The sequence below is a fragment of the Monopterus albus genome, unplaced genomic scaffold (genome assembly GCF_001952655.1).
Source record: "Monopterus albus unplaced genomic scaffold, M_albus_1.0 scaffold54.1, whole genome shotgun sequence".
NCBI lineage: Eukaryota > Metazoa > Chordata > Actinopteri > Synbranchiformes > Synbranchidae > Monopterus > Monopterus albus.
This window is the reverse complement of record NW_018127934.1, coordinates 62,544-76,310: the sequence shown is the minus strand read 5'-3', so window position 1 is coordinate 76,310 and position 13,767 is coordinate 62,544. Positions and strand designations below refer to the sequence as shown.

Below are 13,767 nucleotides of genomic sequence, written 5' to 3'. Positions count from 1 at the left end.
AAATCCCATTTAATTTTGATAGCTTTCTTCTTTTTTTTTCCCTCTTAACTGAGTAATCAGATTAATTGACCATAAAGGCCTGTTGCATTTCCACTTTATGCTCAAATACAATAAGAACCTGTGCTTTTTTGCAGGGAAAATGTCAAATATCCGTGCAGTCAGGAAGCAGGAACAGCTGAATAACTTGGTTGCCATGGTTGCACAGCTAGCCAAACCAGGATACACCATTGTGGATTTCTGCAGTGGAACGGTACGTGCACTCAGTCATTAATCCAGGTTTGCATGTTCTCTATATTTATCACTGTACCCAACAATGGCTGAATTTGAGCCAGCTCAGAGAAGTTAGTTCTGATATTCCCATATTTTAATTTCTTCTTTAAATGCATGACATTGCTGGCCGGTATACACGGACTGGTAATTACCCTTATGAAAACGCATACTCAGAGTGGTGGCACTGCTCAGCTAAAGGGTCAATACTTGGTTGGAAAGGGCAGCACTAATCATAACTCTATTAATGCACTCTTTGATGAATGCTATATTCCTGTTGTGCATTAGCTTTTTTGTGCTGTCTTTCAGGGCCATGTAGGGATTGTTGTGGCTCACTCTCTTCCAGATTGTCAGGTAATTTGTGCATAATGGTAGTAACAATAATAATAGTAGTAGTAATAATAACAATAATAATAATAATTCATGTGATTATTATCATCAAGTGAAGGATAGCAATCACATGCAACCGTGTCTTTGTTCAAGGTCATTCTCATAGAGAACAAAGAAGAGTCCTTGGTCAGGGCACAGAGTCGGACTAGGGAGCTTGGTCTGAAAAACATCAACTTCATTCAGGCCAATTTGGATTACTTCACTGGACCCTTTCACATTGGGGTGAGCATACAGTAGCTAGAAATAATGTACAAAAATCTGCATTTGCACCGATTCTTTTTTGACCCGTTGTTTGATGGTCCATAGATTTTGTAGACAATATCTGTGGACCATCTCAGGTGACCTGACAATTGAAAAGAATTTGTGGGTAGCTAAAACTAAAGTATTGCAAATGCAAAATTAAAAGTTGTTTAAAAAATGAATGATTATTAAACAATTGCTAAAATGACATGAGAAAATTAAAATTAACAGAAAATTAAATTAACAGCTTAGCTTTTGTAATTATTCTGTCAGCCACAGTTTGGCAGAGTTTGTAGCACTGATTTAATTTCCTTTGTCCTTAATTTGTGAAAGTTTTTTAAAGTGCCATTTTGTTAAAATTGTCATTGCTATCCAGTTTTTTAATTCCACATTTTAAGCTAATCTAAATACATTTTCCATTTACACTACTCCCCTTCTAACATAACAATTAAAACATAGAAAAGGGAACCCGAAAGCATGGGATGCAAAATCTCATTTGCACACGAGCAAACCGAGAATCAGACCAGTGTAGTCCCACTGCCATGTTAGTGAGCCCCATCGCAAAGAAAATGTGCTCTTATCAGCAAATCCCTGTCATTATAGATATCACTAGAGTAATTATCCAGTCCCATATGGCTATAATCTATGTGTAAACAGTTGCCATCATTTCAGTTTTTGTCCAGTCTGAGTGTCCCTACTGTATATACGTATGTACATTAACCTTTTTTGACTTGATCTTTTGGTTGGGAAATTAAAATAACAATAATGACTAAGCGTATAACCCAGTACCCAAACTGAGAAACACTGCACTTCTCTGCCTGCCACAATCACAACTTTAATGCAAGGTGTCTTAACAGTCAATTTTTAGTCTATGATTATTTATACATTTCAGAAAATCACAACCACACATCACATGGAGAGAGACGTGTCATTCCCGCATCTTTTTCCACAATCTGAAAATGCCAACATGCAATTATTTTTGCCAAAGCTGCTAAGATGACTTTTCATTCCCTGAAGTGGAGATTTTAATCAGAACCCTTTTAGCGCTCTGCACTTCACTCAAGCAGTGTATGTCACTGTCTTCTCTCTTTTTATTAGAAATCCAAAAAGTAGTTTTTACCCAGAAAATGAAGGACAAAGGTAACATCAGGGTTAAATATCTGTTGCATGAGGAATATTAATGACTTTCTTTGTTTATTTGTTTTTTTATCGTGAAAATCTGTTATTCAAAAAACCTTTTGGCTTAAGGGTAAGAGTTAGGTTGTTATTGAAGGCACAGAAGTAATCTTTTGAAAGGACAGTGTTTAGTTACATATGATTTTACATCTGCATCTTTACCAGTTCTGCCTGCTTGTGTTTGTAAAGCTAAAAGACCCAGCTTAGTTAATGTATTTAATTCTGCACAGCTACATGCAACAGCTGTATAAACATTTTACTAGCTTTCAAACTTTATGTTTTACGGGACTAAATCAAACTAAAAATTCAGCAGTGAGTAGCTCTCTGAGTGCAAGTTAGAACCCTCACCGGGCTTTTTTAAAAGAGCCATCTTCATCAACTGCTCCTGGCTTCTCTGATAATTGCTATTATTTTAGAGAAAACAAGTCCTGAACTATTTGAATCTGGCTGTGCAACCAAAAAAACACCACTGGGATTTATAAAAGATCATCTTACCTCGTGTAGATTGTCTGAAATCCTATTCCCACACACGCAACATTTGCTTTCCCATCAAATCCTAATTGTCATCACTCTTAATCATTGTTATTTATGTCTCAGGTCACTATCTTCCCCCAAACATATTGAAGGAACCATCTTCCTGCCATTTGTCATAGCCCAGTTTCAGGAAAGCCATCTGTTTTAGTAGCCTTACTGTAACTCTTTAAGACAAATATAGGAATACACTTTCTATGTACCTGCTGTAATTAGAAGTAGCTATTGTTCACCAGCATCGTCACTCCAATGAGACCTGTTCCACTTGGCAAGAAACTAACAACACACTGTTCTTGTCTACATCGTGTGGGTGTTTTTTTGTAACTTGGTCAGAAAGTTTATGCACACGCTTTTGGGATGTTTCTACATATGAATGTTAAGATTTATGTGGAAAGCAAGTGCTTAAGCTTGTCCTTTTCTGTAATGAGATTCATACATTATTTATGCAGCCTCAGCTGTTCTTCTTCTGGATGTGACACAGATATTTTTACCTGAAGGAGCCACCTATTACGCTGATTATAATTCTGTTGTGTATTATGTATGAGTCCATTTTTAGTCATGCTCATTTAATCAGGCTAATTAAGTTGAGGTGTCCCTATTCTTAGTTAGTGCCTGCTCTTCTTGTCTGCAGTTGCATGGTCCAGGTGTTAGTCTGGTGTCAGAACCAGCCTTTACCTACAGTGTATTTAATTTTTGTTGGGGTAACACTGAGCCAGCAGACCTCAGATAAAGGAAAAGTTGTGTAGCTTGAAGCTGTTTTGGATCTTATTGAATCCAGGTCCATTATTGGTGATGCTTAAGGGTCTGATTGCATGCAATTGATTATTTCAGTAGATTTCTTTGAAATATCGGGCTGGCGCACTGCGGTATCGGTGCTGCTGACTAACCAGGCAAAATATTTCTTAGTAACTGATAAAACAAGGATTCTTTATCAAAACATATCAGACTCTGTTGCATTTTAGCTGTGTTCATTTTTGTTAGTTGCATAGCTTTGTTTGTTTTTTTTTATTAAACAGAAGCTAAAGGTTATAACATGTAATTAGAAGTTACCACAGCATGACTAATGTACATCATTAAGTAGCTGGGTAAGAGGAATTGTGTTACTCTGTTAATTATTTTGCTTCAGATGTGGGAGATGCAACATGATGCAGTCGTTCATTGTGACTCCTCCTAATCAGCAGGCTGAAACACGGTGTTGGGCAATTATAGGGCTTTTCCCTGATGCCGTGAATGAAAGCAGGAGAGAAAATTAGATGTCAAATAGATGCAAGGCCATGCAGATAATTGATGCTAATTTCCCAATTTTCACTTTCTGGTTATTCCTTCATGTGCAGAGTCTCCTTGTATAACTTTAATTTTTAAATCAATGCAGATCTTTTCAAAGAGGAATGTATTGGTCTGTCTTGATAAGCATTCAGGTCGGATACACCACAGTTCCATGGAGAGCTCCTCATGCAGATGAGAAAACTTAATTTCTAGTACTAAATGTAAAGTTGCATATTAAAAACTCTGCAGGTTTTTAATAAGCGCTTGGTTTCTTGTGCGATTATGAGGGGAAAGGACTGCCGCAGTCGTGCAACTACCAGGGAGAGCTTATGCACCTCTGAGAAATGTTCCCTCACACAGACATTTCAGTGACTTTATAAGTGTGTTTGGCCATGTTTGTGTCTGTGTCTGTATTGTCCCTAGTCTTTGGAGCTGGAGCCAGTATTGGCTCAGCCCTGTCCTGACTGGCTCTGACCTTCTGCTCTGTGGCACTGCTGCCAAGGTAACACGCAGTAGGTTCAGACTCACAGACGCCGAGTGACAACTTCTTGGAAGACTAGACTAGAGGGTTGAGCTGGCAGCTTGAGTTGCATAGGTTTATTTTGACTCTTGCCTGAGTTGCTATTATCACACCAGACTGTTGATAATGCACTTTATTTGGACCATTAACAGAGAATCTATTTAGCTAATGTACGCTTGAGAGGAAATCATCTATTTTATCACTGTACTTTGGATATTAAACTCATAGCCTTTGAGGAGGCATAATGTATTTTTGCTGCTGGACTGGCATGAGAGAGGTGGCTGGAATACAGACAGGCTATAATATTGGGTATTTAGTCTCTTTCCACCATCCAATATATAACCACACCATGACTAATGCATAGCTAGGTGTTCATCACCACGCACAGTTTACCCACTCCACTGGAATCCTGATACAGTCGTGCCTCCACTTCTAAAAGTTTTAATATATATTGTTTGCTTTACCTTCCCAAGTCTGCACTTTTGAAGGCATAGATGTATTTAATAGCAGAGGCCATTTTGAAGTGGGATTTAGTGCAGGCTCTCAAGTGCTCTCAGTTTGGTCTGGCTGTTGGATAGAGAAGGTTTTTAAGAAATATTAGATTTTACTGGTGAGACTAAGTTTTGTATTTGCTTTGTGTTTCACTTGAGGTTGCCCTGCATGCATGTGGTGTTGCAACAGACATGGTGATGGAGCATTGCATTCAAGCAGGAGCTGCCTTTGTCATCAGCCCTTGCTGTTATGGCTTCATCCAGAACGCAGTCAAGTTCACCTTCCCAAAAAGGTTTGTACCTGCTCGTCGCACCTCGGTCCAGTGTCACCTCTCTAGATTCCTGCTTTTTAGATGTTGTTTCTTTCCTTGTGGTTTTCTTGTTAGACCCCTGCTTGTGTCTGTGCTTCTCTTCTGTTCACTCGCTGTTCACATTCGTATACACTCTCTCTGACACATAAACACAATACATAACTCCTGTCGCAGCTTTTTGTTCACCCCCTTCTTCTTATCATCACCACTGACAGTATGAGGCAGCAGTGTTTGTGTTGCCTTCACACGAGGATCCGCCCCTCACCTTTTCAATCTCGGCCCTGCTCTATCAGCAGCAGACAAAAGGCTTCTTTATGTGGAGATTATCATGGATATTACAGTGTGACAGGACAGTCAAGCTGCGGAAAGACTGGAAATGCCTCTCTTGTTAGTATTACATTATCACACACAGTGTTACAGAGTATTAACCACTTAATTTTCAGTGCCGGCGTTGCTGTAATGTAAAGTGTGCTGTTTGAATGGAGATGGGAGAAACAAGCAGGCAGAGAAGGAGAAGTGGAAAGACAGACTGTACTTTAATTGTGTTGTGCCTGTTGCTATAGCATGCACTGTGTTGACCAGTGGTACTGTAATGGCTTAAGAATCATACCAAGATAGAATATGTCACTAAAACAACTTTTAGAGGTCGAAGGCTGTGTAGGATTGTCGCAGCAAGTGAGAGACCGCGGCCGCATGTAAGTTAAGGTGGAGACCGATTATAGCTGTGATTTTGGCATGTGGACCAAATCTGTTCCAGCTGAGGTCCTTTGAGTGATAACGTCATATAGTGTGTGATGCTAAAAGATACTACTAAGTTTCTCTCTCATGTAGTTGCTGCAAAAATGGCAAGCAAAGAGTGAAATGGTGCGCAAAGCGTCTGAGTCAAACTTATTTTACAATCCAGTTATCAGGTTTCGGTGCAGAGTCGCAGCTCATTGTGAACTGAGTCACCTCTGCATATTCCTTCATGCCCTCAGCACTTCATCCGATATTCCATCCAAATTTACCGTTTATCCCTGTCTGCTCTTTGCACGTCAGTTTCTGCTTTGGAACAGAAACATGCCAGAATTTGTTTTCTTGTTTGTGATTTCAGGGGTTGAGACTCCCACCAGTGTGACCGTGTGTGCATTGTTGTGTATGTGTCTGAATGTACTCAGTCATTCAATACATACTAGTTTCTGTCATAATTAAAAATGTGTTGGTGAAAGGAGTCGTCACATGAGCGATTTCTGTTCTTTGTAGGTGTCAGTAAACATAAATTCACCCTGCAGATCTTTTAGCCTAAGTATAAGTAGAAGCATCTGCTGGTGGAGCGTACCACATTCAGCACAGTGTTAATTGTTACACCTGAATTTGATTTAGATTTAGTCGTCGTTTTTTGTTGACAATGCATATTAGTTTTACTTAAATTGTAGTCTTTTGCGTTTTGTTAGTTTTTGTCTAGTTTTAAGCCCCGTTTCCATCACCTGGTGCCAGCTCAACTTGACTCGACTTGACTTTACTCGGTTTTGGTACCGGGTTCTTGGTTTTCCACTGCAAGTGGTCCCGTCTCAGTGTAGCTGGTTGTCATAGTGACACCACATTACGCTTCCATGATGTCATCAGCAGCTGACGAGTTAGTAAAGCAACTACTTTCTTTGTTCCAGGATGTCTCTCATGTTGATGATGCGATTTCTCTGACCAATCGCTAGTCTGCAGTGTTTACACATCACGGTTTGGCATCCCCTCTGTTCACTTGGAACCTCGATAGTACCTGGTACTATCCCCAACATTTGACGGACAGAAACACAAATAAGGCGATTTGAGTTTATCCTGTACCATGTGGTGGAAAAGGGGCTTTAGTCAATCAAAACAAAATAGTTTTCAGTCTGATTTCTGTCATTTATATCCTGCATTTTTATTATTCCCTCTATATCTTTTTTCAGCTTTGTTGTGTATAATTACCACTGTGACACGTGTTGTTCCCGCCTATGCTGAGGTTTGTGGAAAACGCTGTTTATTATTCACACAGTGTCGCTCTGCTCTACAGAAGCTGGACTCGATCACATCAGGGTTCAGCTTCAGAGGTGAAGCTAAATTATCAGATAACATTAAAACAGTGAGATCTCTGTAGCGAACATTTAGAGAACAATTTATGGTTGACTGCCCACATTAATCCTGGAACGGACTCTTGTGATAGCAACACAAAAGGTATCTGACTTAAAGGAACGTTAATGTTGTGCCTCCGTCCACAGCATTTCATGTTAAATCATTCTACCATTTCATGTGGTGTTCTGCTGCATTTTCCTAGTTTGTCCTATCATTTTGTGTGTGTAATTCTCTGGATTGTAGATGAATTTGATTCATAAAACTGTTTCTTCCAAGAAGTGCTAATGCCAGATGACAGAGCAGCATACCCAGCATATGCCACTGCTTTCAGTTTAACAAATGTTTAGGTTCATTTCAACACAGCAGTAATGCAGTGTGAGGCGTAGCTATCGTTACTGTGGTTACCAGGGCTGACTTGGAGCAGTGCTTAAACTGTTAACTGTTACTGTGCTTCCGGTGTTCTGTGCCTACACTTAGGAAATGAATATTTTCTCTGCCCATGGTATTACTGACCCTGAAGTTGTGTCTTGAGGAGGAGCCTCAGCGTACAGTATAAATATTTATGAGTTGTGACATATGTCGTTTTTCCTTTTCTTGTTTTCGCTAACATGACACTTCAACCCTCCTGACTCCTCATAAAGCAGAAAATAATGACAAAAAAGACTTTGCAGCTGTAACAGACCACAAGACACTGTGTTTCTGCAGGGCAGTGCGTGCAAAGGGCCCAGGCACCTGACTGTGTCAGTCTCTAACATGCTACTTTTAGTGTTTTCCCCTCAGGTCATGTTCCAGGTACTCATGTGAGAACTGCAGGTGCAGACATTCCAGGCAGTTCACCGAATTTTATGAGCTGTGAAACTTAACAGCCTGTTTCATTAAGGCCCCAACAGATCGAGTTAAACTTAAGACTTTTCATCATGTGACCTGACTGGCCCCTAACCCCTCACCCTCTTCTTGTTCATGTCTGATTCACTTCAGCATTAATCTGACTACATTTAACCATCATGAACACACTGCCTTACTATGTAATAGCAAACGCCCTGTTTTCACAAAATGTCTTCTTTCCCAGAGAAAATGGGATTTGTTTGAGAGATAATGCATGCTTGTGTTTTGTTGTGCCCATTTGATTAAATATTCCCATTCTGTTTGTAAAGTGATCTTCTCTAAAATAAAATGTACACGCCAGACCTGGGCATGTAAATATATCACATGCAAGTGTGTAAAATACATTTCATCAGTCTTTGTCACTGCACTTTTAACATCAAAATGGTTTATCTTTTTTGTTTTGCAGCAAACGGTTTCAAGAGACACTGTCTAACAAGGTAGGATTTTAAGTGTAATTGAATCCATCTGTTGCATTAACTATCAATTTGATCATGAAGTTGGGCCAGATCAGCATCTCTGTTATTCTTTATGCTGAACTGGTCATAACAGTTGCACCAGCAGTTACTGGGTATAATATTTAGTAACATCTAATCTCAACATAGAAACTTCTGTACTTTGTGTGGTGCAAGTCATTTTTGTTTAGTGATGTGTACATCTCCAGTCTAGACTGTGAATACCCGAACTGAGCTTGATGGGACCTGACGGTACCCGAGGGTTTGGGCTGGGTTTGGACAGAAATTTAGAAATTATGTTTGAGTCCTTGTCAGGTTTGGGCGTGTAGGTCAAATTTTAGCTTAAATGGCTGCTTCATTTAATGTTATGGAGAAAAACACTGTACAAACTCAACTGCTTCTGGCTCAGGCTGGTTAGGACATTATATACTATAAGCTTGCTGGGTCTGGGTCGGGTTTGGATGCCACACTCACAGGCATGGGTCGGGTTCCTTTTATTATTCAGATGGATCCAAACTGACAGATTTATTTTTGCTTGGCATGAGTGAAATTTTTTTCTGCTTGTTTCTATAATATTGTCATCTTGTTTGCTTGTTTTACTGTTTGTTCTTTTGTAATACGGTAAAATAAAATTAATGAGATCTCTGGGCTCATCACTGTCTTGGGAACAAAGATTCCCCAGGCAGTTGCAAGAGGTTGGCTCACACCCTCCAGGCTCTCCATCCCTTATCGCTCAGCACAGACACAGCACTGTACTCTGGGAGGGCCCATCCCATGATGATGTATGGGTACTGTCAGTGCCCCTGGGGAGAATCTGTGCAATTGTTGCTACAGGTCCTAGTTGTAGCAACCTCAAGAGTTGACATGTCACAAGATTGGACCGCCTCTAACTTCTTTTTTTTTATATTCTATTTAAACCAGTAGACACATTTTTTGCCACTTTAAACCCGTGGTTCACCAACCAGGTTTGTTGTTTTGCATTCATTTGCACTCAGTATACAGAACCTCACCATTTCCTGTGTCTGAGCTCCTAAACCTGCAGTCAGCACTTGCAGATATAAAAGTTACATTGCATTTTTTTTTTTTGCAAGAATCATAGTTGTCCTTCCTGAGCGTACAGTAGTTAGACTGAATGACAGCGCATTGACAAATTGTGAATCAGTGTCATAAAGGCCTAATGGTGTGCGATATTAGTGCTCAGTGCTAACTGTAAGTGCCTGCCATGTGGCCTTGCATTTAGCATCAACCTCATGGAGTGAGAAATGGAACCAATTAAATTAGAAGCACATTAGAGACAGCTAGCTGCTCTCCTGAGTCACTTTTTCATGAACCATAGAGATGTAACACCAGGACAAAAAAAAAAAAAAAAACATTGGTTCCAAATAAATAACCAGGGTTCATTTGACCTTTCTGGAGCATTAACAGGGATGATGTTATGCGAAGACATTTAGAATCATGTATATGAAATGTTCCTGGTCTATCAAATTTACTCAGTCCAGTGATGCTTAAAAGAGACAACAGCATGCTAGTTTTTTGTGTGTGTGACAGTAATTAGCACTAAACACAGAGTACAGCTGAGGCTACTGGAAATGTCATTAGTTTTGCAGGTATTTGAATATAAGATATCAAGAAGTCAGTAATTTGAAAATTTGACCTGAGAATGATGGTAGATGAAAAGTCAGCCTATCACCAGTGTTATTGTAATTTATCCAGAGAAGAACAGTTGTCAACATACACTGCTGTTCAATGGTTTGGGGTCATCCCCATGTTTTCTACTTTTTATTATGACATTTAAGCAATTCATGTCCCATCAATAAACTTAAATGGTACAAGGCTAAGAAGCTAACTGCCAGAGGAAAAACAAAACACCAACAAGCTAAAATTGTATCTAATTTGTTTGTAAAATAGCCCTTTTTCAGGGATCAAGTAACAGATAAACTTACATCTTTGCTGCAGCAGATGAAGTAAATTTCGCCTTGAAATTTTGTTGCAAACAATTCCTACAGGTGTCCCAACATTTGTTGATTCCTCACAACAAGAAGTTCTGTGTGTACAAAGGCAGTGTTGGAAAAGACTGTTACTCCCTCTGAAGCTTTATTTGGAAAAAGGCAATTATAAAAGGAAGTCAGACCTTGTAAGGGTTTTATCCTGCAGCAGGATAATGAGCCAGAAAACACCTCCAAGGTGTGTAGAAGAAAATAAGTCGGTCAGCTTCACATAATGGGATAGCAGCACAGTGTCTAGACTTTCCAGATGAAGTGTGACAGCAAAGCAACCAAAGCAGTGCAACACATTTGTGGAATCGTCTGCTGCAGTGTTGTCTATATTTGATTTCGACTGTAGAAATAACGTCACAAGTATGTTTGGCTGTTGACTTGCTTCAGAAGCGACTAAAAAATACAGCTGACCCACAACTTTTGAATGGCAGTTTATATGATGCTCATAACCAATTAGGTCATCTTGCTGGTTGTGTAAGAGTTCATCTGGAGATCGCTAAAGTATTTAGGTTTCGTCCTCTGCGGACCATGAATGACTTCAGAATTTCATGACAATCCATCGTAGAGCTGTTGAAATATTTTAGTTTAGATCCAAGTGGTGGATTGACCGAAAGTCAGCCATGCCTAGAGCCGAACTGCCAGTTTATCCATGTGATTGACTAGCGACCTACTGTCTCTCAGCCAGTGCATGCTGAGATAGGCTCTCTCTCACACACACACACACACACACACAAACCCTCCCATCTTCCCCCTTCCATGGCTGTAAGTAGGATAAGAAGATACAGAAAAAAAAGATGGATGAATATTGATTACACTTCTGTACTCATTGTTTCAGGAACACATGATCCTGTGCCGCTTTGCAGACCAAACTGGTTTCCAGCTCCCTCCTGAGAGGAGACTCATAGGTACTGCCTGCAGTCTACTCCTAAAAACACAACATTCACCCACTTGTGCCTTTTTAAATACCTGACAATAAAAATGGATACCATAGTATTTATTATTTGGCTATTGTAATACAATTGTATAATTTGTAATGTACATTTTTATGCTACATTTCCTTGTTTAGATTCACATCATATAGAAAATTCAGGCACATTTTTTTCCAGAAAGACTTTTAAATTCCTGACCTTGCCGGCTCAGAATCACAGTGCCAGTTTGATGTCTATTTTGCCATGTAGTCCAGTGTCTTAGACACCGACATGACAGATTTACTGCACATGTGTACATGACTCTTGTTGTCACACCTGTTTTCTGAGATTTTTCACACTGTGAACAAATCCCCACTGCTCGACTTTTTCTAAAGGTCTAGACTTTTGGAAAGTGTGAGAAATGTTAATGTGGGGATTTCGTCAGTGTGACAAAACATCTGCAGTGAACAGCTGCCAGATCGGCGTTGTCAGAATGAGAGGGAAGTGTTTTGTCAGAGTGAAACCTCCGGGCTCGCGCTGAAGCTTCGCTGTTTTATTATGTGGAGGACTTCCTTCTCCCTGATATTCTACGCCTTATCAAAGTCTCCCACTGTATCCGAGGAGGCTCCCCAATGCCTCGTCAGTCTGAAGCCCTTTCATATATCCTGACACCACCTGTCACAGCAGTTTCTGCTCTGTAGCATTTAACAGGGCCCAACCCCTCGGACTAAATCTTCTAACCATGTTTGATCTCATCTCTCCAGAGCTAAGCTTGCATTTACTGTGTCTGCTACCTAACTGCTAAACCGCTATTTGAAATCTGTGTTTAAAGGAAACCCTAAGAGAAAAGTGTAATAAGCAGTGTGAAGTTGATGATGAATAAGTGACTGTCCGTAGGGCACTGATACACACCAAAGCATGAAGACAGGAAGTGGATAAATATGAAGATTACCTAATAATATGCTAAGAAATATAGTAGTACTACTACACATCAGATCTGCACTGTGGGAAACTTCAGTGGGCAGCATTTGTTATTTTCTGATATTTTACAAACAAAGGAGTTAATCAACTAATCGAGAAAATAATTCGTTTATTTAATAACCAAAATAATCATTAGTTGCAACAACCGACTGTATATAAAAGATGGACAAACCCACCATGACGTCCCCCATTGCTTTTTTGCCGTTGCCATATTGCTAAGCTCCACTCCGCCTGGTAAGGTTAATCCAAAAAGGGGCAAAGAGGTGGAGCTGGCTAGACAGCTAGCGGCTAGCCACCAATGGCGGAGCCTTCCTGTCTGTCAATCAAGGTGGCCACGCCCTTAATTATGTATACCTTGTAGCCTCAATATAATTGAAATGGGTGAGTTCTAAAAATATTCACCCTGTACAGTTGTCATGGACGAGGAAATTAGCTAAAGAGACCAAAACCGTTTTTTGTACCAGGCTGTAAACATGTTGTAAAGTTGGGCATTTTAACATGGGAGTCTATGGCTCTCTTATGGAGCCTGCCTCTAGTGGCCGTTTGAGGAACTGCAGGTTTTGTCATTTCCACATTGGCTTCGTTTCACAGCCCCGGAGGCTGCTGCTTGGTTTCACCTCTGACATCAGGTTTGTTTTACTAATGCTTGTCAGTGTCACATCAGCTGTAAAACATCTGCCAGTCGGTTGTAACTTTCAGCTGAGATTGGTACATTTTGAAGCTTTTTATTTTGTTATCATACCTCATTGTTGATTGATTGATATTGATTAAAAAATATGGTGTTCCTGTTGTGTTTACATTTAAGCATAAAGACATAAAAAGTTCTTGAATGATTTCTTTCTTTTGTTATATTACTTTCATTTTTCTTTTTGGACCACTCCAGGTAAAGAGTGTATGGGCTTGGTAGACTTGGACCGGTCGTGGGCAGCAGAGACTCGTGGGTACTCGGTAAAGGTAATGACTATGGAGCCTGAAAGCTGTTCACCAAAGAATAACATGCTGACGGGATGGCCAGTGCAGAAGAGCGGAGGGAAGGTCACTGCTGGCCAGCTGGAAGGAACCAGCACATGATCAGGATTCCGAGCACTGGTGCACATCATGGTCAGGGTTTGATAAAGCACCCAGCCTGTGTGACTCCTGGCTGTGTCATGACAATGCTGAGAATCTCCTCCTTGGTTTATTGCACTCAATTGTTGGAGTGTACTTGTAATAAAATTGCTGAAGCTTTTCACCAACTGCTATGTTATGTTAGGGACTTTGCCTA

General features: G+C 40.1%; 1 protein-coding gene across 3 annotated transcripts in view; it reads left to right on the top strand.

The window, feature by feature from the left end:
* gstcd (glutathione S-transferase, C-terminal domain containing) overlaps nucleotides 1-13,761 on the top strand; it is a 44,139-nt gene extending 30,378 nt beyond the window's left edge. For 2 of the 3 annotated variants that reach the window (XM_020602064.1, XM_020602065.1), the window contains exons 6-12: nucleotides 135-250; nucleotides 577-621; nucleotides 751-879; nucleotides 5,041-5,174; nucleotides 8,572-8,602; nucleotides 11,450-11,519; nucleotides 13,387-13,761. In XM_020602064.1, the coding sequence (XP_020457720.1) occupies nucleotides 135-250; nucleotides 577-621; nucleotides 751-879; nucleotides 5,041-5,174; nucleotides 8,572-8,602; nucleotides 11,450-11,519; nucleotides 13,387-13,574 (713 nt within the window). In that variant the 3' untranslated portion in view covers nucleotides 13,575-13,761. The remainder of the gene's footprint in view (nucleotides 1-134; nucleotides 251-576; nucleotides 622-750; nucleotides 880-5,040; nucleotides 5,175-8,571; nucleotides 8,603-11,449; nucleotides 11,520-13,386) is intronic. The other variant, XR_002275123.1, reaches the window with a different exon arrangement.
* Nucleotides 13,762-13,767: the final 6 nt, after the last annotated feature.